We start from the raw sequence: 24,888 nt of genomic DNA on the forward strand, positions 1-24,888 counted from the left end.
CAGAGCTGTCTCCGGCTGTTAGCGGCAGCTTTCCCCCCTGTCTCGCCTCCCAGTGCCCCTCGTGGCTGAAAACGGACACAGGCCAACTGCCCCGGCTCTTATGGGACGCGTTACGGACGATCCCGACCTAGTGGGACGGCGGCGACCCGGCTGAGCCCGCGAGGCCCAGCGTGGCATCTCAGGCTTGCCCTGCGGATTCCCTCACGTCAACACACAGCTCAGCCCTTTCTCCACCCACAAACCGGGCAACTTCCTCCTCCTCCATGGAGGGCACGGGGCTGCGCAGAATCTTCCTGAAAAGAATGGACAAGGCGTTCCGGAACCTGGTGCTAACAGAACTGCTCGGGAAGCATCTCTCCCCTGTGGGAAGTCAACCCGCTCCCGATGGCGAGAAAGTCCCCCTGCTGCAGCCTGGCCCTCCCGGTGGCCAGGAGGCCGGCGGTCCTCTGACGGAGGACGTTTCGGCCGCCCGCCGGGGGTCCTGGTCCGCTACGTGCTCGGAGGCAGCCTGGAGTGTGGTCACGGGCAGGAGGCACGTGCTGGGAGGCATTCGGGAGCTGGCCGACTGCTGTCCCGGGAAAGGAAATGGGTGGCCTGCTGTCTCCTGACCTGCCGGGTTCCTCTTTATGAGCTTTCAAAAACAAAGGCTATTTGCAGAAGGCAGTACGGTATTCACAGGCACCTGAGGAAGATGCTGGAATGTTTGGCTCAGGGGAAGCCGGACGAGGCCCAAGGCCTGGAGCCTGTTCTGCAGATTTGGACGCTTGGAACAATCCGGTTTTCACGGGGTGAGTCGCTCTCGGGAGGCAGAGGGCCCTTCCTCACCCCCTTTGTGTCAGCTGAGAAAAGCATTCGATACCCGCCGTGGACCGAGGCCTGGGTTCTGTTCCTCTGCTCCCGGGACACTCCTAGTTGGCCTTTGTCTGGAGGTGCGGACAAACCGTGGTGTTCCTCGGGCTGCTCTGTGAATTACCGGGCACCACGATGGGGATGAGTCGCGGGGCTTTGAAGGGTTGACACTTATTAATAATAATAATAATTAATAATAAAGAAAATTAGGAATGCTATTGTAAAGGGCTAATACGCAGGGCGTGTCCCTACCCACCGAGGGGCCGTCCTGCAGCTTGGGGGGGCGGGCGGGGGGCTGACACAGGGCCCTGGTGGAGGCGGGCCGCCGGCCGCTGGACATCTATCAGCGTTGGGTGGGGAGACACGCTTTCTCCCGAGGGGCCCCTCTCACGTTACCTGGTGGCTTTAGGACAGAAGCGATGAGCTGAGATTAAAGGCTCTGTTGACGCCCAAAGGAGTAGTTTTATCTGGAAAATTCCACGGCGTGGTGAGGCTTGCCAGGCCTCTAATGCAGGGGCCTGGGGATTCCCGAGCGTTCCCGAAGAGCCCAGAGGGGTGGGGAGGAAAGCGGCCTGTTCAGTCACGTAGTTAATTTTTACTGAGCGCCTGCTATGAGCCAGGCCCCGGTCCCGGCACCGACAGCCAATAGGTATGCGATTGAATGTGACAATTCCAGCCAGTTGTGAATTCCATGAAGACAGTCACAGGTTTGACGGGATCGAATGTGACTGAGTGTCGGGCCTGGCGGGGGTGGGTACGTCCACTTCTAGCCGTGGGGTCAGGCCGTCCTCTCCGAGGAGGCAACGTTTGCACGGAGATCCTCATAAAACAAGGGAGTGAGCTGGAGTCTCTATGGGAACAGCATTCCAGCAGAGGGCACAGCAAGGCCCCGAGGCTTTGGTGGGCTTGGCACGTTCTGGAAGGAGCAAGGAGGTCCGTGTAGCTGGAACCTGGTGGTTTGGGATCGGGGTGGGGCGGCTGCGGGGGGGTGGGGGGGAAGCAAACTTGCTTGATGTAACCGAGTTAAGAGGAGGTCATTAGGGTGGGCGTTAATCCAGTAGGACTGGTGTCCTTACAAGCAGGGGAGGTGGGGCGCCTGGGTGGTGCGGTCAGTGAAGCGTCCGACTCTTGATCTCGGCTCAGGTCACGATCCCACGGTTTGGGAGTTCGAGCCCCTCATCGGGCTCTGCGCTGACGGTGCGGAACCTGCTTGGGGTTCTCTGTCTCCCTCTGTCTCTGTCCCTCCCCCACTCACCCTCTCTGTCTCTCTCTCAAGATAAATAAACTTAAAAAAAAAAAAAAAAAGAAGGGGCCACCTGGGGCCCCCCCGAGGCTGGAAGAGGGAAGGAAGGACCCTCCCCTGCAGCCTCGGAGGGAGCACGGCCCTGCCCACACCTTGACTTTAGACTTCGGACCTCCAGAACTGGGCTCTAAGCCACCCAGCTTGGCGGGGTCGGGGTGGGGGTGGGGGAAGGGTTGTTAACTCAGCCCGAGGATGCGAACACACGACGTCCAGCAGGTGAGGGCACCAAGGGCCTCGAGGGGGGCCATGACCTGCCACAGCCACACAGCTGGTCAAGGTCACCGTCAGGGCTTGAGCTCGGCCACGCCTTCCCCTGTCTGCAGGGCGAGGGCTTGTCACAGGGCCCTGGGGACCTTGTCGAGTGCGGGCTCTGGTTCAGGAGCGCGGCGGTGGGGTTCGAGCCTGGCTCCCTGACGCTGGTCTAGGGACCGTGCGTCGAGTAGCAAAGTACTTGAGGCCGACTTAGCGGTGACCCGGCCGCCATCCACTTCTGTCTCACTCACAGACTATTGTTTTGCTCAGTGTTCATCCCTCAGGGACAGTGACTCAGCCCAGCACAGGGCTGAATCCCAATTAATGTCGCCAGGAGTCAGCAAACTGATTTTCCGTGGAGTCAGACAGTGAATCTTCCGGGCTTCGCGGACCAGATGCAACCGCTCAGCTCTGCCGTTGTAGCACGAACTCAGTCGTATGTGAAAAAAATGGGTATGTGGGGCGCCTGGGTGGCTCAGTCAGTTAAGCCTCTGAGTTCACTTCTGGTCACGATCTCGCGGTTCGTGGGTTCGAGCCCCGCGTCGGGCTCTGTGCCGACAGCTCGGAGCCCGGAACCTGCTTCGGATTCCGTGTCTCCCGCCCTCTCCGCCCCTCCCCCGCTCACGCTCTGTCTCTCTTTCTCTCAAAAATAAATAAACGTTAAAAAAAACTGGTGTGGCTGCGTACCAATAAATCTTTATTTACACAGGCGGACTTGGGGCCAGATTTGCTGACCCTTGGTCTGAGCCAGTCAATGGCTGTCCTGTGCCCCTCGCGTGTGACCCAACTGTAACCAGTGAGATGTGAAAGGGGCTCCAGTGGGGGGTTATGGGGAACCTTGGCTTGCTCTTGAAAAAGAGAGAAACACGAGGAAGACATGGCTGGCTCATCTTGGGCTGCAGTTTGTCCTGGTGGGATGTGATGACTGGATCTGCTGCAGCCATTTTGGGGCCGTGAGGGGAGTGATCCGTACTGAGGGTGGCAGGGGACATACAGGGAGAGACCCTGGTCCGGACGCCACCACTGAGCTGCCGAACCAGCCTGCTCAGAAGTTCCTCCACCGCAGGACTTCTTATGGAAAATATAAACCTTCATCATTATCAAGGCTGTTGGAATTGAGGTTTTTCTGTTATTTGCTGCCCAAGACATCCTGACTGACACAACCTCCCCCGAGTTCCCTCCCCGAGTTAACACCCTCTTCTTTAGGCCCTGCAGGCAGTGACTGAATCAGGAGTCTAGAGATTTGGTTCCCTGCCCCAAATCTGTGTGACTTTGCCCAAACCAGTGGTGTTCCATCTGTGAAACGCGGGCAACACCACAGGTCAGACAGGTTTGCTGTGAAGTCCTAGCAGGTAAAGCCGCAAGAGCTATAGGGCAGTGATCGCCCAGTCGGGTTCCGCCCACACATCCTGGGTGTCAGGGCTCCGACCCTCCTCTTCCCGGTGCCTGGCCCCTGACTGCCGGCGCTTTCCTCAAGCTTCTGCCTCGGCTCCTGGACCGCCTGCCGGAAGTGCTTTGGCCCCTGACCTGCCTGGGGGTTGTCATCACTCTGGGACAGCCCTTAGGTGGCAGCGGACAGTGTGTGGGTCCGGGCCCCCTGCCTCGAGGCAAGAACCCTGGGGCGTAGCTCACACTCCAGAGCCCTCCACAATCAGGGGTTGGGGCTAGGGGACTGGAGGCGGTACCTCCGGTGACCCTCCTTCCCCCTGCTGGCTTCCCCTGGAGCAGCTGTCCACAAGTCCTCAGCTCAGAATCTGTCGCTGGGGGAAACTGAGGTAAGCCCCCAGGCCTTACTCTGCCCGCTCCTGCTCTAAGTGCTTTGTGCGCATGAACGGAGCTGATCCTCCCAAGGCCTCTCTGAAGCGGGCACTATTATCCCATATTGCAGAAGGGGAAACTGAAGACCAGAGGGGCTGAGTTACTTGCCCAGGGTCACACAGCTTATCTCACTCCTGAGTTCGTGTCTCCACCGCTGTACTGCACTAGGCAATGGAGTTCTACGGGCTAGAAATCCCGGGTTTGAACACTAACTGTGACCCTGGACGAGTAATTTTGCCCCTGTGGACCTCAGTCTTTCATCTATTGAATGGGCTGCGTGAAAATTAAGTGATTCACAGCCGGTATTAGTTATTATTAAGAGACGGGTGTCTCCGAGCTGGCTTCGCCCTGCTGGGGTTGAGTGGGTGAGGGGTTCTCAGGACCGCCAGGGGACCCCTGTGGGAGAAGGGCGAGGTGGCCGGCCGGGCCCCGCCCCGCCAGGAGCAGGTGGGGCCTGAACCCAGCTCCCTCACGGTCTAGCTGGGCGGCCTTGGGCACCTTACTTGATCCCTCTGGGCCTCAGTTTCACGATCTAAAATAAATAACCGTAATGCAACCAGCCTAACGGAACCTGCCACATAGGGCTGCTTGTGGGGACCACCTGTCTGCCAGGGGCTCTGCGGGGATGGGTCCCGAAGAGCAGCTCTGACTTACTGAACCCAGCACGCGGATCCTGTTCTAAGCACTTTGGGGACAAGCCCTGAATCCTCCCCGGTCCTCAACCTCCCTCTATCATGTTTGCTCCCGTCGTACAAACAGGGAGACTGAGGCACAAGGAGATTACGCCACCCGCCCCGGCACGGCCTCTGCTTCCCAGGGTCCTCTGTTGCATGGAAGGGGGGGCCCTCAGATACCAGCCAGCACACACGAGCAGGCATTTATTGGGTACCTACTGAATGCAGGGGCGGTTCTGGCCGCTGGGGCGAGTGGGGATGCTCGAGGCAGGGCTGGGACCCTCGGAAAGAAGCATTCAGACGGCCCAGGGGCCCCGAGGTCTCTGCCTTCTCCGGGATTTCTCGATTCTGGCTCAGAGGGGGGGGCAAGGGAGCCCCACAACCTTTCTCCCTCTGAAGCAGAAGCTCTAGCAGCCCCCGTGTCCTGGCCTCCAGCTGTGCCTTCTGCCTCGCGGCTTCTTTCGGGCGCATATTAGGTCAAATCAACCTCAGATCTGCCCCCCCCCGCCCCCACCTCACTCCCCACTCCGGGAACATCTCCCCTCCCGGCCTCCTTCCCAGGGACGCATGGATCCTCAAGGTGGCACGAGGGAGAGGCTCACGTCCCAGGGCCGCCCTCGGGGTCCCTGCTGGGCCGTGCTGGGCTGTGGCCGGTGTCTGTGCCCCAGGGAACCCCGAGGCCCCAGGGGCTGGAACCTTGGGCAAGGTCCTCCTCTCTGAGCCTCGGTTTCCTTGTCTGTAGAACGGGGCTGGTGACACCTGCACCGCTGAGAAACCCCCCATCCTGTTTTGTGGATCTGAAATAATGTAGAGAAGGCACTTTATAAACCAGAACCCTGTCCTTGGGACTCATTTCTGTCCTATCGCCCAGTGCGGGCGGGGTGGCCGAAAAACCTGAGAGTCTGAAACTCTCCTTCTCCTCCTCTTCTCTCCTTCCCCACTCCCCTCCATTCTTTCCATTCCCTCCCCCTCCCCTCCCTCCCCCTCCATCCCTCCCTTCCAGCCCCCTCCTTTCCTTCCCCCTCCCTCTCCCTCTCTCCCCTGTCCCTCCCCCTCCCTCCCCCTCCTGTCTCCCTCTCTCCACCTTCATTCCCTCCCCCTCCCTCCCCCCTCCCTCTCTCCCCTGTCCCTCCCCCTCCCTCCCCTCTCCCTCTCTCCTCTGTCCCTCCCCCTCCCTCCCCCCTCCTTCTCTCCCCCCTCATCTCCTCTCCCTCCCCCTCCCTCTCTCCCCTGTCCCTCCTCCTCCCTCCCCCCTCCCTCTCTCCCCTGTCCCTCCTCCTCCCTCCCCCCTCCCTCTCTCCCCTGTCCCTCCTCCTCCCTCCCCCCTCCCTCTCTCCTCTGTCCCTCCTCCTCCCCCCCTCCTTTCCTCTCCCTCCTGTCTCCCTCTCTCCACCTTCATTCCCTCCCCCTCCCTCCCCTCTCCCTCTCTCCCCTGTCTCTCCTCCTCCCTTCCCCCTCCCTCTCTCCCCCCTCATCTCCTCTCCCTCCCCCTCCCTCTCTCCCCTGTCCCTTCCCCTCCCTCCCCTCTCCCTCTCTCCTCTGTCCCTCCCCCTCCCTCCCCCCTCCTTCTCTCCCCCCTCATCTCCTCTCCCTCCCCCCTCCCTCTCTCCCCTGTCCCTCCTCCTCCCTCCCCCCTCCCTCTCTCCCCTGTCCCTCCTCCTCCCTCCCCCCTCCCTCTCTCCCCTGTCCCTCCTCCTCCCTCCCCCCTCCCTCTCTCCTCTGTCCCTCCTCCTCCCCCCCTCCTCTCCTCTCCCTCCTGTCTCCCTCTCTCCACCTTCATTCCCTCCCCCTCCCTCCCCTTCTCTCCCCGCCTTCCTCTTCACTCTCTTCCTTAGGCTTTTACAGAAAACAAATCCTGAGCTGGGAGCAGTGCTCCCCGTCGTGTCGTGGGCGGTGGGGACCCTGGAAGACACGGCTCAACCCTCCCAGCTGCAGGCAGGCGCGAGGAGGGAGCACTGTTCTCTGTAATGTCGCGGTCATACTCAGCACTTTTCATGTTCAAAGTGCTTCCTTGGCACGAAATAATTAATTCTCGCCACGCTCCCGTGTGAGGGAATAAATAAATGTCACTTGTACGGGGTGACTAAGCCCGGGGGACATCGAGGCTGACAGCCTCAGGATGCGCGGAGGGGTCGACTGGGGACGGTGCGCAGAGGCTCCGCCAGCCCCGGGCCCCAGGCTCAGGTGACCCCGGCCTCTCCTGGGCCTCCACCTTCCCGACTGTGAAATGGGAATCATCCCGGCGCTCGGGTCCCAGACTCACTGGGACCAGTCCGAGTACAGCCTCCCAAACACAGGTGGAGGTTGGGCCCCCACCCCCCACAACGCCTGGGGTCTCCCTCCCCACACTCGTCCCCTCTTCCCCCCCTGCCCCTGCCCAAGCTCACCTGTGCCAGCCCAGGGGCCTGGACTCCCCGGGGTGTTGGACACACCAAGCCTGTCCACCTCGGGTCTTTCCGGGCCGGTCCCTTCCCCTGGGGGCCTCAGTGCTGGCTCTTTGCTCCAACTGGGTCTGTCTCCGTGCCCCTTCCTCTGAGAAGCCTTCCCCGATTGCCCCATCTAGAAAGATCAAATGGGTAAGAACGCCACTGTCCCTCCCTCAGCCCTATTTTCCTTGTGGCATCAGAGCAGGTAAGCGCTGTCGCTCATCTGAGGACTGTGGGCCCTGTGAGGGCAGAGACCACATCCTTCCCGTCACCCCCCCTGCCCCCAGTGCCTGGCACACAGTAGGTGTTTAACAGATGGCTTACTGCTGTGTACCCAGGGCCCAGAGCGGCTCCTGGCACACAGTGGGTGCCCAATAAACGCTTGTTTGATCATGGTTGCCCTCAGCTGACGCACAGTGGATGTCTAATGTCTACTTGTCTTGTTCTATGGCTGTAACCCCAAGGGCTACAACAGTGCCTGGCACACAGTAGGTGCTCAGCAAATACTTGTTATGTTCGTTATTCTATCTCCAGTGCCGAGCAGTTAGTAGGCACCTGGTGTTTAGTGAATGAGAGAACGAACGAGTGCTTGGATCAAGAGCTGTTCTCTCTCCCCCCCCCAAACCCTGGAATCTTCCAGAACAGAGGCGCCTACCTTATGAGGCGAGAGGCGGGGCCGCAGAAGGGGCCGCAGCAGCTGGGCCCGGCGGGCCTGCCTCTGCCCGGCTGTCCGTGCGTCCGGTCGCCTCTCCCCGGGGCGCAGCCCCCAGCCTGCCAGGCAGCACATGGCCCTAACACGCTCTGCCAGCTTTGAGGAGGCTCGCCCCGCCACCCGGTCTGGCCACGCCGCGAGGAGGAGGGGACCGCAGATGGCCGGCCATCTGGCGGCACAGGAGGCTGTCTGGGCCGGCGCCCCCCACACAGGCCCACGCTGTACTTCCTCTTCCTCTCTGTTCGGTGGGGCCGCGGGGGTGGGGCCCTGGCCCGTCCCCACGCTTCTGGGTCTCACCTGGGCACCGCGGGACGCGTCGGCTCTGCGTCCGGGCCCCGGAGGGTCCAGGAGGCACTGGGCTGGCGGGCGGCAAGAGGAGCGCGAGCAGGGCGTCGAGGGCTGGGCCTGGGGGGTTCCCATCCCCCGCCCTAGACGAGGCCAGATGGCGGCCGGCCGAGTGTTCCTCCTCCTTGTCGTCGACCGAGACCGGATGGAGCCGGTGTCAGCCCTCCGGGCCCCACCGAGGCAGCCGTGGAGCAGAGAGCCGAGGCCCTGGGGACACAGGACAGGAGCGCGTCCGTGGGTGTGCACGTGTGTGCGTGCGTGTGCCTCTGGGTGTCTGTGGGTGTATGGGGGGACAGGGAAGTCCCAGACGTCCCGGTTCGCAGGCAGGAGCTACGTACTTTTCGGTCTGCGACTGCGTTCACGGTCCGTGGCAACGTTTCTGCGGACGTCCGTGTGCGAGGACACACGCCCTGGTGTTTGTGTGTGCCCCCCGTGCCGTCCCGGGGACGTGTGTGCAGAGCTGGCGCGTGGGTGCAGGCCTCGGTGTGGGAGCGTGTGCGTGCACGACCCCCACAGAGGTCCATGTGCACTTGTGCGCGGGCCCGCAGACCGTCCGTCTGGTATACCCTCGTGTGTGTGTGCGTGTGTGTGTGTGCCCCGGGACACGCGTGTGTGCGGGCAGGTGTGTGCGCGTGTGGTGAGCGTGTATGGATGGCCGCATCAGAGCGTCGACGTTCGGAGCCAGGGGACTTGGATCCACACCCCAGATCTGCCGCTTTCCGTCACATGTGACAAGTCACTTCACGTCTTCGGACTGGGACGGGGGCAGCACAGCTCCTGTGGGCGCCCTAGAGATCTGGGGCTCCCTCTTGGGGGTCGGAGGTGGCTTCAGGGGGCCAAGGGAGATTTCCTTAAGAAGGAAACATTCGAAAAAAAAAAAGAAGGAAACATTCGAACTGGGTCTTGAAGGATGAGTAGGAGTTCGACGTGCAGAGGAAGTTAAGGAGAACTTATCTAGGCAGATGGCACAACGTTGAAGAAGTCACCGATTCCGGCCCCGGGGGCAGGCTGCCGTCTTCTCTTCCGCAAATGGTGCGGGGACCCTCCCTGCTCGTCTCTCACACCCTTTCTGAAGTCTCACACCAGTCTCCACTTGGGACGGCGGCTTCCCTTCTTCAAGACCTGGCCCTCGGGCCAGCCCCTTGGCTTCTGTGCGTCCATTTTCTTCGCTCTCCTGAGGCTGCTGGGAGCTGTTCTACGGCTCCTTCCTTGCCCCTCATCATACAGATGGGGAAGGTGACGCCCAACGAAGCGCAGAGGCCTGCTTGAAGGCGCACAGTAGGGCTCGGGACAGGACGGTTTCCCTCTGTTTGAGGCACCCCACCACGTGGGTCTCCGTTTTGCAAAGTTCGGCTCGGACCCCGAGGTGAAACCCAGCGCGTCCTTCGAGCAACGAGCTGTAGAAGCAGTACTCGAATGTCACTAACTGAACATGTTCATTGGGGACCGTGTGCCCGGCTCAGGGGACCCAGCAGCGCCCCAAGCAGAAACAGGTCTTTTGGGAAGCAGCGGTCGGCACCTGCCCTGTCCAGTATGGCAGCCACCGGCCTTGCGGGTCCCTCATCAGAGGGAGGCGGGAGGGTCAGAGTCGGGGAAGGCTCGACAAGGAGGCGGAGGGCACAGCGATGTGGGGCCGAGGGAACGCAGGCGGCCTCTAGAAGCCGAAGAGGCAAGAGAAGGTCCTCGTCCAGAGCCTCCAGGAGGGACACAGCCCCACAGACGCCGTGCTGTCGGACCAGTGAGGCCCATTTCAGACTTCGGACCTCCAGAACCGTAAGATTAATTCGCGCTGTGTTAAGCCGGTATGTTTGTGATCGTTGTGCCGGCAGCAGGAGGAAACTCCTACCTGAGGCTCTTTAAGTTGAAATGTAATTAAATTTCAAGTTCGGTTCCTTATCACAGCAGCCCAAGAACACAGCATTCCAAGGACTCAGTAGTGTTGTTTTTTGGGGGGGCTGGGGGGTGGGGAGACACTATTGAACACAGCAGAGGCCCTCTGCAACTTTCCAGGACCCTGGTGGGTACCGATTTGTGTTTCCCAGGCGGCGTGCTGGGTAATTAGGAGCACAGACTTAAGCGGGAGGTGGGGGTTCAAACCCCAGCTTCACCGCCACTTGGCTGTGTGACCTTTGGAAGGTTGCTTAACCTGTCTGGGTCCCACGTGGGGATGATGACAGCACCTACCTCACCCTCGTAGGGCTGTTGAGCGTTACAGGAACCTTCTGGAATTGCCTGCAACACACAGCGAGCCCTGCTGGGGCATTTGCGATCGTCCTCATTTAGGATCTTTCCCAAATGGTTACAGAGACCTGGGCCGGATGCAGACACAGCAGCAAATGAGCCTCGACAGCAAGAAAGTCAGTCCCTTTCTTCTTTCCATTCTCCTGCCTGCTTCAAGGAGAAGGTGTCTGCGGGGTGCCGAGGTGTCTCTGATGTGTCTGGCTTAGATACAACGGGAGAGAGTTACTATCTTGAAAACCATCAGGCAGCAGGATGGTGATCGCCTTTGCTCATGTTCGTGGTCACCTTCTGTTCAGAGCAAGTGCTATTGGGGTTCTGGTTGTGGGGCGATCTACGCTTTCTTTTCTTTCTTTTTTTAATTTTGATGTTTATTTATTTTTGAGAGAGAGAGAGAGAGAGACAGACAGAGCATGAACAGGGGAGGGCAGAGAGAGAGGGAGACACAGAATCTGAAACAGGCTCCAGGCTCTGAGCTGTCAGCACAGAGCCCGACGCGGGGCTCGAACCCACGGACCGCGAGATCGTGACCCGAGCTGAAGTCGGACGCTTAACCAACGCAGCCACCCAGGCGCCCCTCTACGCTCTCCAGGTTCGTTTATTTGCCTAAAGAGAAAGCAAGTGGTTGACATTTTGCAGCATTGAGCAAATCCCAGGTCTGGCACGAGGGAGCGGGATCTGTTCCCCAGGGTGCACAGGGTGGGTGGGCGGAGCCATGTGCCGATGCCCCAAGGCCCCCGGAGGGCAGCCCCCGCTTTGAGGTCCAGGGCGGAATGTTTCCTTGTCTGCATCAATGATTTGATTATCTGGATTATCTTCTGATCCGTGTAGACTCCCCCTGGGGACAATTCACATCCAACACCATCTCCCTTCTTTTGGAGGAGACCCCCCCACCCCCCGGGGTAACTGGACCAAATCGGAAGCAGGAAGCCCCACGAGACTGGAGTTAGGGGACCCAGGGCTGAAGGGGGCTGAGAAATGGGGGACCCCACCGTGACTCAGCCTCCTAATCTCAGCGAAAGGAGATTCTCTGGCCAGGTTGATGCGAAGCACTTAGCAAGTTCACCGTCAGAGATTTAATTTGCTCCCTCCCTTCAGAAGGTGACAAGTTCCATTCACAAGTCAGCGAGAGTGGGCAGGACCTGAGCCTCCAGGAGGGCAAGTCTGTCCCCACAGCACCTCATCCTGGCAAATTCATAGCAAGTGCCCAGTGGTGTGGCCGGGCCAGCTTCTGCCAGCGGCGGGGGTCACTCGGGGACTCAGGCGTGGCCCCCTGCCTCTCTCTGTCTCTCTCGGACAGACTAGCATCGCCCAGGCCTGGGAGCGCCTGGGACTGTGTCGTGTAGTCAGGCCACGGTGGCCCCTGTGGCACCCTCTTGCCCTCAATCCCCCTACTAGCCCCCTCTTCGAAGTGTCCGTGGCTGGGTGACGAATCGTCCCGCACTTAGTGGCACAACCCAACAGCCATGACTGGACTGTTCTGTCACGGTTCTGGCGCTGACTGGGCTCAGCTAGGGTCTCTGCCAGGGTCTCCCGGGCGGGCGGCGGGGACCCAGGTCAGCTCCGTTCTTGGCTGAGCTCCTACGGTCGATGCTGGCTGTCGGCGGGGACCTCAGCCAGGGCCGTGGCCTCCACGGGTGGCTCGGGCTTCCTGACAACATGGGGTCTCCACGGAACAGCGTCCCACGAAGGTCAGGAAGGAGCCGTGTCACCCTCTGTAATGTAGCCTCAGAAATCACACACCGTCACTTGCACCTTAGCCACGACGCGGGCCAAGGGAGGGACCCCGGACCCCACCTCTCGATGGCTGGAGAGACGAGCACGTTGAGTCGTGCAGAGAGCTTGTGAAATGGGCGAGCCGGGGGCCGCCTTGAAGAACACACGGCCACCCCCACCTTTCCTGCCATACTTCCAGCCCCGGGTTCTTGCCGGCCTCCGATTCCGGGGACCTTCCCCAGGCACCTGCCGAAGGCCAGCTGTCTTCACGGACATCAGCACCTCCCCTGCCCACGGCTCCCCTTTGGGGTGGATCTGGAACATTCCCACTCTGCAGAAGCGGGATCTGAGAGTCAGAACGTCTGAGGCACCTGCCCCAGCTCCCACAGCCGCTCGGCGGGTTTGGGGGAACATCAGATCCCAGGGGTGCTTCCTCCGGTCGCAGCCTTGCACACCCTGGGAGACAACGCCTCCCTCACTACAGACCACGTGGCCTGGGTTCGACTACTTCTGCCCACTGGCCCGGAGATGGGCATCTGGCTACCACCAGGCCAGTCTGAATTTTCCAAGCCTGCGGCCTCAGTGATTGATTCAGGGAACGGTAGGTGACCCGACTTGGTCCAGTCAGAGGTAATCCCGGAAGGGTGGCAGGAACAGTTGGGAAGGGAGAATTGGGGATGGCTAACCACAGAATTCAGCTGGCTCTGTTGGGATGCCTTTTCCATCTTGAGGGCCAGGCCTGCCCGAAAATGAAGCCAACAGAAACAGAAACAACCATGAGACAGAAAGAAAAACCACTGGAGGTTAGTGCTTGAGCCCCTGGATCCAGCCATACCTGAGGCTGGCCTGCTTTTGGACTTTGTTGTTATAAAAGCCAATCGCTTTTCGTTTTTTCTTTTTTTTTAATGTATTCACTTATTGTGAAAGAGAGAGAGAGCACGGGAGGGGCAGGGAGACACACAGAGAGAGAGAGAGAGAGAGAGATGCAATCCCAAGCAGACTCTGCACTGTCAACATGGAGCCCAGTGCAGGGTTTGAACTCATAACCAAGAGATCATGACCTGAGCCAAAGTCAAGAGTCAGACGCTTAACAGACTGAGCCACCCAGGCACCCGTCGATCACTTAAACAAATTTTTTTTTTAATGTTTATTTACGGGGCGCCTGGGTGGCTCAGTCAGTTGAGAGACCGACTTCGGCTCAGGTCATGACCTCATGGTTTGTGAGTTCGAGCCCCGCGTCGGGCTCTGTGCTGACAGCTCGGAGCCTGGAGCCTGCTTCTGATTCTGTGTCTCCCTCTCTCTCTCTGCCCCTCCCTCACTCATGCTCTGTCTCTCTCTGTCTCAGAAATAAATAAACATTAAAAAAATATTTAAAAAAATAAATGTTTATTTACTTTTGAGAGAGAGAGGGGAGGGGAGGGGCAGAGAGAGGGAGACACAGACTCCGAAGGAGGCTCCAGGCTCCGAGCTGTCAGCACAGAGCCCGACGTGGGGCTCGAACTCACGAACCATGAGATCATGATCTGAGACGAAGTCGGACTGAGCCACCCAGGTGCCCCTCAAACCGATTGTTCTAAAATCTGAATCCCTTGGGAACAGAGCTCGGTCACAGAAAGCCGGATGGGGGCGTTCAGGGTGGAGACCCGGCAACGAGGAAGGAGCGGGTGTCGGAGGAAGGAGTGTCGCTGTGGCCGAGGCGGGTTGACGGGGACGTGGGAAAGGGCATCCGGGCTGGAAGGAGCAGACCCAGATGTGGGCACTCGCGGGCATGTTCGGGGGACACAGAAGTAGCTGCCGTGGGTGGTACACGGCAGACGAAGGCTGCTCGGTGGTCCCGGGATCATGAGATGCCAGGTGAGGGTTTCGCTGTTTGCTTTCCAGGTGATGGGGTGTGGCCCTGAGGGTGCTGCGGCAGGGGACAGCCTCCTTCAGACCACACTTTGGCAAGACGGATTCGTGCAGGGCGGGGCGTGGCTTGAAGAGGTCGGAGGCCAGAGGCAGGGCTGGGGTCAGGGGTCCGGGGGAATCAAGGGGGAAACGCAGTCACCCAGATCAGGGTCAGTGCCATAGGCAAGGAGTGATCAGGGACATCCTGGGGGACAGTTGGCTCGATGTAGAGACAGACGGGGGGGCGGGCTCAGGGTGGGCCGGCGCCTTGGTGCAGCCCCAGTATTGGCCCCTGTGCCGAGCAAGGCACATGCTTAGCGTCCCCTCCCTTGGGGACGGGCGTCTGTCTCTGGCCTGTCACATATACTGGCGGATCCACGCTGGGAGGACAGAGTTACTCTCCCCTGCTGTGTGGCCGGCCTCTGCATGGACATATCATGAGTTACTTATCTGCTCTCCTGCCCAAGGGCATTCCGGTAGTTTCCAGCAAGCCCCCGTTTCAAATGCGAAGCAGTAAAGTCTGAGAGAGCCCTGGGGGGGGGGGGCTGGCTATATTTTGTGTATTTTGTACACATCAACATAAATGCACAAATATTTAAAGTCAAAGCCGCTCGTTCAGGACCACTGTGCTGCACGGGGCTCCCTCCGGCAAGGGCCGCGGGCATCCGGGCCCCGGTCGCCTCGTCCTTCTCGGTGAGAACCCGCTCCAGGCCTGGAGGTGGGCCTCCTCAGCCCCGGACAGCAGGCCTTCTGGAAGCTGCCTTGGCCCCCGCCCGCCCTCAGCTGGAGGGAGACATTGAGCCCGATTCATCCTGCCTTCAAAGGGCTCCTGTCTGAACCGGGCTCCCGGGTGAAGCCCCTGCCAAACCCTCGCCGTGGAAAGCACACTGGGCCCTTGTGTCGCCCTTGGCCGCCCGCAGGAGGTCAGGGCGGCTGCCAGCGCAGGAGCCCCGACGCGGTGGCCCCCCTGCCCCCCACCCCAGCTCCAGGCCCCGGGCCCCCGGGGAAGCAGGGAGGCCTCACACGGGGACCCACGTGCCTCTGCGCCCCGCGGCGGGGGTGGGGCCTCTCGGGAACCTCGCTCTCTTCCTCTTGGGACACGCAGCTCCTGCCCACCCAGATCTTTCCGGCATCGGCCATTCAGCGCCTCCAGCCTGAGAAAGGATGATTCTCCTGGCAAGAAGCGGGTCTGGGGACCGGCCCGGTGCGAGGGGAGAGGATTCGACAGGGGTCTGAACGCCAGGAGACGACAGGGGGCGGTGGGGGGCATCTGAGGCTCCTTCTCCGCCTCTGGGGGGGGGGGCCCAATCGGAGTCCCTCCCTTCCCCCAGGGGGTCTCAGCCGGTCCCACTCTCCATGTGGCACCCCGGTTCAGTCACTTCCACATTTGTATCTTCCACAGCCTCCTTGCAGGTGACCCGGGGCCTTCACACCACGACCTGAATTCTCGTGTTTTGAGAGAGAGACAGAGACAGAGCGCGAGCAGGGGAGGGGCAGAGAGAGAGGGAGACGCAGACTCCGAAGCAGGCTCCAGGCTCCGAGCTGTCTGCACAGAGCCCGACGCGGGGCTCGAACCCATGGGGCTCGAACTCACAGACTGAGAGATCAGCCGCTCAACCCACTGAGCCACCCAGGCGCCCCAGCCACCTGGATGTCTTAAAGGGACCTCGACTCGTCCCAAACCCTTCTCCGCCGCCTGAACCCCAGACCTCAGTCTCCGCTGGGCTGCGGGGACTGGCATCCTCGGAGGCCCCCAGGTGGGGTCAGAACTGCCCCGTCTGGGGGGGGGCTTCATGGGGAGCTGTGCCAGCAGCCCCCCCCCCCCCAACACGCCCCACACCCACCAGGACACTTTCCTGAAAACACAGGCTGCCATCTGGTGGTCCGGTCCCAGACCCGGGAGCTCAGATCTCTCCACCTGTGTCTTCCCAGGTGGCGACATGCTGTCCCTGGAGGTGGGGGGAGGGGAGGGGACCGTGCGGACCCTTGTGCTCAGCCGCCTGCGTTTATTTCAGACTTTCCCGGGACGAGGCCTGCGGGAGGACTCCAGGGGTGGGGAGGAGGGACGACACAGGCTGGGATGGGCCGCCCACCAGCCAACCGAGTCCGGGAAACTGCCCTGGAGGGAGGGAGCGATGGGAAGCGGGTTCCGCTCAATGGTTCCTAAAAGGAGGCAGGAAAAGAAAATTATTCTGCAAATGAGCAGTCCTCTCGGCCCTGGGCGCTTTTCTCCCCTCTGCAGCGCGGAGGACGCGGTCACCGCGTCTCGCCACGGCGCGAGGGGCTCGTTAATTAAACGGATGGGCAGATGTCCCCGTTCATTAGGCCGCGAGTGTAGCGCGACCCCGCGGCTCCTTCTCCAGGCCCCGCCCGGCCTCGGCGCCCCCTGCTTAATTACGGGACCCCTTGTGGCCCCAGCGCTGGCCGAGAAGCGTGCAGGCGCCCCCGCGTCCTTGTCGGCAGGGGCGGCAGGTGATGGAGACTTTTAATTTCCATCACGCTCGTCCGTCGGAGCCGGGTTTTAAATCACTTTAACAGCGGATTAAAAATATATAAGCTGATATTAGAGGACATTCTCAGTGCCTTTATAAACACCTTAAATCAGAAGTTTGGCTTCATTGCACTTGGGTGGTTAGGGGAGGCTGGGGGGGGAGGGGGACTGGGGGAGCCCTGGGGTGGGGGGGGGGCGGGGAAGCCGAGTGGGTGCGGCATCCAAGGCCCCGGGGCCCGGGGTTCAAAACATCCCTCCAGTCAGCGCGTGATGACCGACCGAGTGGCGCCCACCGGCCCCCACCCCGGGTCCAGACCCCCGGGAGCACGACGGCCTGGCAGGGAGGACGCCCGGTGAGCAAGGAATTGTGCACAGTGACAAGAGCCGCCATTGATCGCATGCCGCGCGTCAGGCGCGGTTCCAGGCCCTCGGCGAGTAGCGTCTCGTGTGACCCTCACAACCCTGTGGGATTCGTCCGTGAGGGAGCCCGGATCTGGCCCCGGGGCCTGCGATCTACTCACCGCGCCCCTTGCCTGCCTCTCTAAAAGTCACCACAGCCCAGAGAGGAAAGTTTCCGGGGAGAGATGCAGGGGGGCGGGGTGGCATGACTGGAGCTTGACCTCATCCCAGGGGCACAGAGGAGGCTTCCCGAAGCAGGGATGTTTAGCTGGGACCTGACGGTGAGGAGGAGAGAGGGGCGAGGTGAACTAGGAAGTCGGTGGCAAGGGAGCGAGAACAGCAAGTGCAAAGGCCCTGAGGTAGGTGCTTGTTTGGCACGTTTAGGGAACGGAAAGGTCGCTGCGGCTGGAGCTGGACGGAGACCTAAGGGCAGATGGGGCGGAAGGCATCTGAAGGACTTCTGTACGAACCCTTCCCCCCAAGAGGCCCGTAGGCCGTCGCTGCCCAGAGCGTCACAAGTAGACTCAGTCCGTGGTACAGGGTGGGAAAAGACGGGGGGGTCGGCGGGGAGATCCCAGACTCCCCAAAGTTCTGCTCAGCCAAAGAGAGGGGAAATCCAGACCCCGAAACGCTGGGAGGCTGGGGGTGGGTTCCGGAGCCGAGGCCGGGCCGTGCAAAGTCTCAGGATCCCAGGGGGTCAGAGCCGGGACAGCCTGTTGGTCGCCCAGGCCAGGGAGAGGCAGGAACCTAGACGCCCTGGGGGCTGTGGAGTCCCCTGGCTTTGTCACACCTGCACCTGCTCCGTGGGCTAATCCTGCTGGCCAAACCCAAGAGATCCACGGAGGCCGTGACCGCTTCTCTCCGCCCCTGCCCTCAGCAAGCCTCCGGTTACCGTCATCACTGGGCTGGGACTCACAGCTCTCTCCCCGCGGCCACCCTCGCCCCTGCAGTCTTTTCTCCACGGAGCAGCCAAAGGGATCCCGCTAAATCGGCATCAGGGTTTGTCATTCCCGATGGAGTAAAAGTCAGCCTTCGCTTGGGCCCCGGAGGCCACACGCAATCTGACCCCATATCGTCCCCAGGCCTTGAGCTAAGCTCCTCTTACTCCCCCCTTCCCTCCCCCTCTCTGTTCTTCCTGGCTACCTGGCTGTGCCTGGGATGCACCAAGTATGTATGCCTACCCCAGGGCCTTTGTATCGGCGGTTCCTTTCCCGGAGTGCACCTGGATTCTTGCCTGGTTAGCTCCTTTACCTACTTTTTGCTTGAATGTCACCTTCTCTGGGAGGCCCGGGCGCCCTATCTAAAATTACACCCACCTCCCACGCTCCCTCCCACCGTCCCCGCCGTATCTCTCTTGATAGCGTTTATCACCGTCTGACGTATCTTTTCTTTCGCGTGTGTATTTTGTGCAGCGGCTTCTATGGAGAGTGGAAGTGTCATGAAGGTGAAGGTTTTTTTGTTTTTTGTTTTTTTGTCTCCAGGGCCAAGGACAGTGCCTGGCACCGTGCAGACGCAGAGGGTGTATTTACTGACTGAACGAGGAGAGGAGGTACCCCTTCCAGGGCACATGTCGGCCACCACGGCTGCGATCGGGTTGGCCAACCGACACAGCGCATTCCCTTGACCACGGTGATTGGCTCGGGGATGGCCATGTGACCTGGATGGACCAGTGAAACTCAGCCCTGCAACTTTTGCCCAAATTGCCGGGGCAGAGAAGCTTCGTCTCTCTGGGGCGTGCTGCGCTGGGAGCTTTGAAGCGAGGTTCTCCCCGGGGTGCGTCGGTCATCTTCTGGGGCGAGTTTGCGAAGGCAAACCGGACGGAGAGACGATGAGAAAGTGACTTGGGAATCTTTGAGTCCCTAGATCCAGCCATTCCTGAAGCCACCCTTCCCTAAAGCTTTCCAGTTACCTGGCCCAATAAATTCTCTTCTCTGTTCATAGCAGGGGGTGTTGGGGTTTCTGGCACTTGTCACCCAGAGTCATGACTGGGCACCGGGTCAAAAGATTGTCATCCGTTGTTCAATCTCATCGTCACACGTGAGGCTGACACACATTTCCCCAGGTTTCCCCAGAACCTGCCACGGAGCCCAGGTTGACTCTCTCTGCCTTGAGACTAGCAGATTCTCTTGCAGATTAGCTGGTGAACTTGGGGTAGTCACTTGTCCTCTCGGGGGGGGTCCCAGCTTCAGCACTCGAGCACAGGGTAATAACTGTGTTCGGTGTCCAGTGACGGCCCTTCTGGAAAACCCAGCACCGCCTCGGGTCCTTCACGGGACGTGACTCTTCCCTTGCAGCGGTCACACTGGCTCTTCATTTGGTTTCTGGGACACAAAAAGCTCATCTCCACCTCAGGGCCTTTGCACTCGTTGTTCCCCCTGCCTGGAACACTCTCTCCTGAGATTCAGGCATAGCCGGATCCTCCTTCTTCTCCAAGGCTCAGCTCAAATGTTGCCGCCTCCGAGAAGTCCTCCCTGGCCTTCGCCTCAGGTCCTTGCTTACCCCACCTTCCTATCTCATTCTCTTTCCAGCCCCTATCATCCGAACCAGCTCCTTTGTGAATCACAAGCCATGTGCCGTGAGCACAGAAGCTTGCCCATCCCGGCAGGCACATAGTGGGTGTGCCGTGAATCTTAACGGACCCACCGCAAGTCCTCAGGCTGGTCACTTACCCTCTCAGAGGCCGCCTTCTTTTTCTCATCTGTAATTTGGCATCTCCACTCATGCCTGGCCCTCTGGGGCTCCGTGAGCCCTCAAATTATGTTGCAATCATATGAAAAAGTGAGGGCTGCTTATTAGGTTGGGGACAGGTCCTTCCACCCTCCCTACAAACCCCCTAGCACTCCCCATCCCCAATCCAGCCCTAAAGGAGGAATTCTCCCTGCCACACTGGCTTCAATCCCAGCGGACTTCCTGGAGGGGGGGGGCATTCTCTCCCCAGCTTCATCCGCCCCTGAGGCTCAAGGGTAGGCTCCCTCCTTTCAAAGCCTCTTCCTCCAACCCCTCCTCCCCTGTTCCCTTCTCGTCTGTAAGCCCTCATCATCATCGTCACAGCCCACGGCCCCACCCCCCAATCCTGAACATTTTCTTCAAGAATGCAAGCCAGCAAGCGGTCAAGGGCACGGCCTCCTCCTCCCCGCCCCCCCTCCACCCCCGGTGTCCCCCGCCCTCTAGCCTGGGGAATTAGACTCTGGGCCACGCCATCTGTCTGAAAACAATTAGCAATAAACGCCAGCACACTGGGGCTCCGGGTCACCAGGGGATGGAGCGGTGGGGGTTATAAATCCAGAAGGTTCCCAGCTGAATCAGCCTTCCTGTCCACGGGCCAAGAAAAATCCTCCCCGGCCCCGGGGAGAAAGCTTCCCGGCTGCCTCTTGCCGGGCTGCAGGCTGCAGGCCGCAGGATGGCAAGGAGCCTCTGAGCGAGCCTCACAAAGCCCCGGCCCTGGCTGGGGAGGCGGCGGGGGCCATCTGGCAGAGTGCGGGACGCGTCCGGGCCAGACGGAGAGCAGCCTTGTTTGCTGTGCATTGTGTGTTCCGTTTCTGAAAACAATCCCGCGTAGGCTTCAAGTGCGTGGCTCGCGGCCAGCTGGGGCCCGGGGTGGGGTGGGGGTGGGGTGGAGTGCTTCCGAAGTGGGGGAGGGGGGGCGGGCCTGTCCGCGGGGTGGGGGGGTGGCAGATCCCCGTCCCCACCCGCCCCACCGGCCCCAGTCCCTCTTCCCCTCCCCCACCCCGGCTTGGCCCGTGGCTAACGTCCCCCCCCGGTTAAGACGCTCAAATGTCACCTCCCCTTACGAGCGAAGGGGAACCCACTTTGCCAAACTCGGCTGAGTTTATCTACACGAGGGTTGGCTCACCGAGCTGTGTTTTCATTTGGGTGATTTGAATAAGTTGCTAGCGTATAAAAGCCAGGAGGTTCTACAGAAAAGTCTGGATGTTCAGCTTCTTTTGAAAGATCAAGAGATCTGGCAAGCCAGAGCTCGCCACATCAGCACGGCCACGCTCAGCGGTGGGGGGGCAGCTGGGGAGAGAGTGGCTGGCCCCTTAGCCTGGTCAGACTTCTCCGTTCCAGTCACTTGCTCGTACACTCACCCGTCCAAAAGCACTGGGACCTGTCACTGTGCCTGAGTCTTTAAGGCGTTTAGATCCTCACAGGGGAGACAGACGCTAAACCCTAGACCGGTGCATATATAATAGAATGTCACCTGGTGACAAGTGTTACTAAGGAAATACACAGCAGGGGAAGAGAATGGGTGTGGTCTCACACAAGAGGCCAGGGGAGGCAGACCCATCAGGCCTGGATAAGATGGCGGGGCCCCAAGACAAAGAAAGCTGTTCTTGCGGCCACGACCGCAGGTGCAAAGGCCCTGAGGTTGCACGCTGGCGCGTCTGAAGAGCAGCAAAGAGGCCGGTGTGGCCGGAGAGGAGGAGGTGAGGCCTCCTTTGGAACAGGTAACCTGGACGGGCCAGGGCTTGGGGTACCCCAGGTGGAGTCCTGGGATATCTCCCGAGTGGGGCCCAACTTTGAGGACTCCAGGTGGTTTCGCCAGGGTTCTCAGCCTCTTCTGGATCAGCTTCGGGTGGTCCCGGTTCGGCAAGGCGAAGGCGGGGCTTCGCCAGAGGGAGTACCCTGGAGTGGTTAAGGCTCCCGCTGCTGCGCAGGCTTCCAATCCCCACCACCCCTGCCCCCACCCCCCATCTGGGCCAGACGCTTCACCTCTCAGAGCCGGGGTTTCCCCAACTGCAAAAGGCAGTAACCAGCATCCCCATCGGGGGTGGGGGGGGGGGTTGTTGTTCTACTCAATTAATACCCGCGTGCACATCTGCGTAAAAAATATCTACGCAAAATGTTTAGACGGATGCCAGGCACGTACAAAGTGCTATGTAACTAAGCTCTTTCAATTTCAGGAGCTAAGGAAAATTGGTGTTCAAAGGAGCGCCGTCCTCCAGCTTTTCGTCTCTGGACCCTGTGAAGCTGAAAAGCCATCGAGGTCCCCAAAGAGGTCTTGGCTTCCGTGGGCTTATTATTCGGCATTAACCGGACTAGAGATCGACATTAGTACAGTTTCAAAACGTGCGTTTATTCATTCACTGAAAAAGAAGGAGGTTGTGCCCATTACCTGTTTATGTCGACAGTGCATTTTTATGAACAAGGTATCTGCTTTTTCCAAAGCGGTCCGTGAGAAGAGTGGCATTGGCTTGTGCCAACCTCTTGCACGCTCCACGTGGGAAAGGATCTGGGTCTGAGTGTCAGCATCCTTGGCGTCCGGCCCCTAGGGACCTGTCATCTCTGCCAAAGGACAGGAAGGAAAGCCCGCTTAGCAACATGGGGCTGCAAAAGGAAAACCCGTGCCCCCCCCCCCCCCCCCAAAAGGGCCTCAGACCCCCGGGGTCCTTGGTCCACATTTTGAGACGGCGGGTCTCTAGGGGCCTTTCTGGCCGGCGAATGAGCATATAGCTCGGTGTTTCCCTGGTGCGGGCTGGGGACGGGGCTCCAGGAGGTGCTGGGACCCGGCAGGGTGGGTGGCGGGAGACAAAGCCCAGCCCGCGTCCGGCGCCAGACCCGCAGGTGAGGTGGCCAGTGAAGGGGGAGGTGCAGCCTCCTGCCGGGCGCCGAAATGGGGGGTGTGCGGGCCTTTGGGGAGCGTGGCATCCTGCCCCGCTAGCGGAAGGATCTGGACTCAGTGCCCGGGGCCTGGGTCGCTCGGCGCTGGCTATGGCTGGGTCACTGAGCGTCACCTTCCCCGGCTGTCGGTGGCTTCCTCATCCCCACTCTACAGAGGAGGAAACTGAGGCTCCTGCCTCCCAGCACCGAGTCGTGGTTGTGGATGGCAGAGCCCGGGAGGGCATCCGAGGCCTGGGGCGCGGGGACCGTAGCAGGCAGAGTTGAGACGGTCCTGCCTCCCCAGCATGAGGCCGGTGGGGCTCCAGGGGGGCACTGGGCTGGGGGCCGGGAGACCCCAGGGGCTCAGAAAAGAAGAGCTGCCACTGAGAGGTGGGGAAGCCCGCGGCCCTCACGGCCTCAGCTTCCTCATCTGTATAATGGGGGCGATAAGCCGCTGGTTCTGCGGCCGAATCGGGCGCTCGCGCCCCATGGGCGCCGCCCCCCGTGGGCACGCGACCCACCTCCCCCACTTGCAGGGATGTCCCCACGGCTCAGCTGGCCCGGTCCCCCCGGGCCCCTCTGTGTAACGATGACTTACGAACGTGCTCGCCGTACGGCACCCGGATCCCTGCCGAGTCCCCTAAGGCCTTTACCCCCTTTACCCCCTTTACGCCCCTTGGAAGCTCTGGCTGGACTGTAGGGCCCTCGTGCGCGTCCCACCGAGGCCAAAAGGGAGCCGGGGCGCCGAGCACCTGTGCACAGACCCACATGGTTCCCGGCTCTGCCATCTCACGACAAGGGGACAAGGCAGTGGGGCAGGAACGCATCCAGGAATAGAAAAGAAAGTCGACACCCCAGTGTGGGCGCTGGGGCTCTAGGGGCCATTCCTGGGACAGTCCTGAGGAAATCGGGGCCACGCTACCCTCATGGCGCCCCTGTTTCCCACCCCAGGTCTGGGAGGGCAGAGGAAAAGGGAGTTTTGAACCACGCCCCAGAGTGCTCGGTCCGTGGGGGGCGGCTCCAGCCTTCCCTCCTGGAACCCCGTGGAATGGACCCTCTGGCCACATGGGGGCTGCGGGGTGGGCAGGCAGCCCCGGGGGCCACCAAGGAGGCAGGGCCCTCAGGCCTTCCAGAACGACCTCATTTGCTCAGCCCAGGAGTTTAATAAGATGATCGGACCGGCCCACAGGGGAGGCAGCCCCGGCCAAGAGGAAGGGGGCATTTCACGCCTGTCCACACACCGCGGGGTTCACAGATGGACCCTGGTAACCTAGGGCGCTCAGCCTCCTGACTGAGATCAATCCTTACACAACCACACAGTATGGAGCCCTGCCTTGTTGAGCCCAAGGCCCGCCGGGGGCTGATGGCAAAGAAGTGACCATCCACTCTAATTTCCACCCGGAAATTCCCGGGCAACGCTGACCTTATTCACCCCGATCACAACCTTGTGCTGAGGACACCAAAGCGTTGGTCTGGAGTCAGATCTGCTCCTTCCTGGCTGTGTGTCCTTGGGCAAGCTGCCTAACCTCTCTGAACCTGTTTCCTCGTCTGCCCCTAAGGGTGTGTTTGCTCCATACTCCTGTCACTTGATTCATTCTTTCTCTCCTTTGACCCTCTCACCCGTGGTCTAAGGAACGGGTTGTTGTTTTCAATTTTTAAAATGTATTTATTTTTCATTAAAATTATTTTTCACTCAGCGTAGAGTGAAATAAGTCAGCCAGAGAAGGACAGATACTGTATGTGGATCTTGAGAAACTTAACAGAAGACCACGGGGGAGGGGAAGGGGGGAAAAAAGGTGACAGAGAGGGAGGGAGGCAAAGCATAAGAGACTCTTAGATACAGAGAACAGACTGAGGGTGGGAGAGGGGAACATGGGGGATGGGCACCGAGGAGGGCACCGGTGGGGAGGAGCACTGGGTGATGTACATAAACGATGAACCAGGGAATCTGCCCCCAAAACCAAGAGCACACTTCACACGCTGTATGTTAGCCAACTTGACAAGAAATTATATTTTAAGAAACAGAAAAACATTATTTTTAATGTTTTATTTATTTTTGGGAGAGAGCAACCCTCACGAGTGATTTTCTTTTTTAATGTTTATTTTTGAGAGAGTGCGCGAGTGAGCAGGGGAGGGGCAGAGAGAGAGAGAGAGAGAGAGAGAGAGAAGGGGACAGA

At 60.2% G+C, this 24,888-nt stretch overlaps 1 protein-coding gene and 1 long non-coding RNA gene across 7 annotated transcripts; one reads left to right on the forward strand and one right to left on the reverse strand.

The window, feature by feature from the left end:
- Positions 1-43: 43 nt before the first annotated feature.
- On the forward strand, positions 44-19,053 carry LOC109277762 (uncharacterized). The gene is made up of 2 exons (XR_002085314.2): positions 44-788; positions 18,592-19,053. It is a non-coding gene; the product is annotated as an uncharacterized LOC109277762 (long non-coding RNA).
- On the reverse strand, positions 3,050-8,446 carry LOC109277761 (translation initiation factor IF-2-like). Of its 6 annotated transcripts, none has more exons than XR_002085310.2 (4): positions 7,978-8,446; positions 7,284-7,455; positions 5,116-5,693; positions 3,076-3,510 (listed from the first exon to the last, which is right to left on the reverse strand). XR_002085310.2 is itself a non-coding variant. In XM_019467693.2 (4 exons), exons 1-4 carry the CDS (start codon positions 8,107-8,109, stop codon positions 3,505-3,507), a joined length of 411 nt encoding a protein of 136 aa, XP_019323238.2. In that variant the 5' UTR covers positions 8,110-8,446; the 3' UTR covers positions 3,076-3,504. The 6 variants fall into 6 exon arrangements, 5 of the variants coding, with proteins under 5 accessions (XP_053757900.1, XP_019323238.2, XP_053757903.1 ...); XM_019467693.2 differs by having other exon boundaries at positions 5,593-5,693; XM_053901925.1 differs by lacking the exon at positions 5,116-5,693 and having other exon boundaries at positions 3,050-3,510; positions 7,978-8,435.
- Positions 19,054-24,888: the final 5,835 nt, after the last annotated feature.

This window comes from Panthera pardus, unplaced genomic scaffold, assembly GCF_024362965.1.
Source record: "Panthera pardus isolate Hobbes unplaced genomic scaffold, ASM2436296v1 HiC_scaffold_15, whole genome shotgun sequence".
Taxonomy (NCBI): domain Eukaryota; kingdom Metazoa; phylum Chordata; class Mammalia; order Carnivora; family Felidae; genus Panthera; species Panthera pardus.

Bases quoted from the DNA above. Each gene is read 5' to 3' on its own strand.
- LOC109277761 (XM_053901925.1), bottom strand. From the start codon at position 8,109: ATGTGCTGCCTGGCAGGCTGGGGGCTGCGCCCCGGGGAGAGGCGACCG. The intron at 7,456-7,977 runs GTAGGCGCCTCT...TGATCTTTCTAG, and splicing joins CCCGCCTCTCGCCTCATAAG to ATGGGGCAATCGGGGAAGGC. The intron at 3,511-7,283 runs GTGAGCTTGGGC...CAATTCCAACAG, and splicing joins AGGCCCCTGGGCTGGCACAG to CCTTGATAATGATGAAGGTT.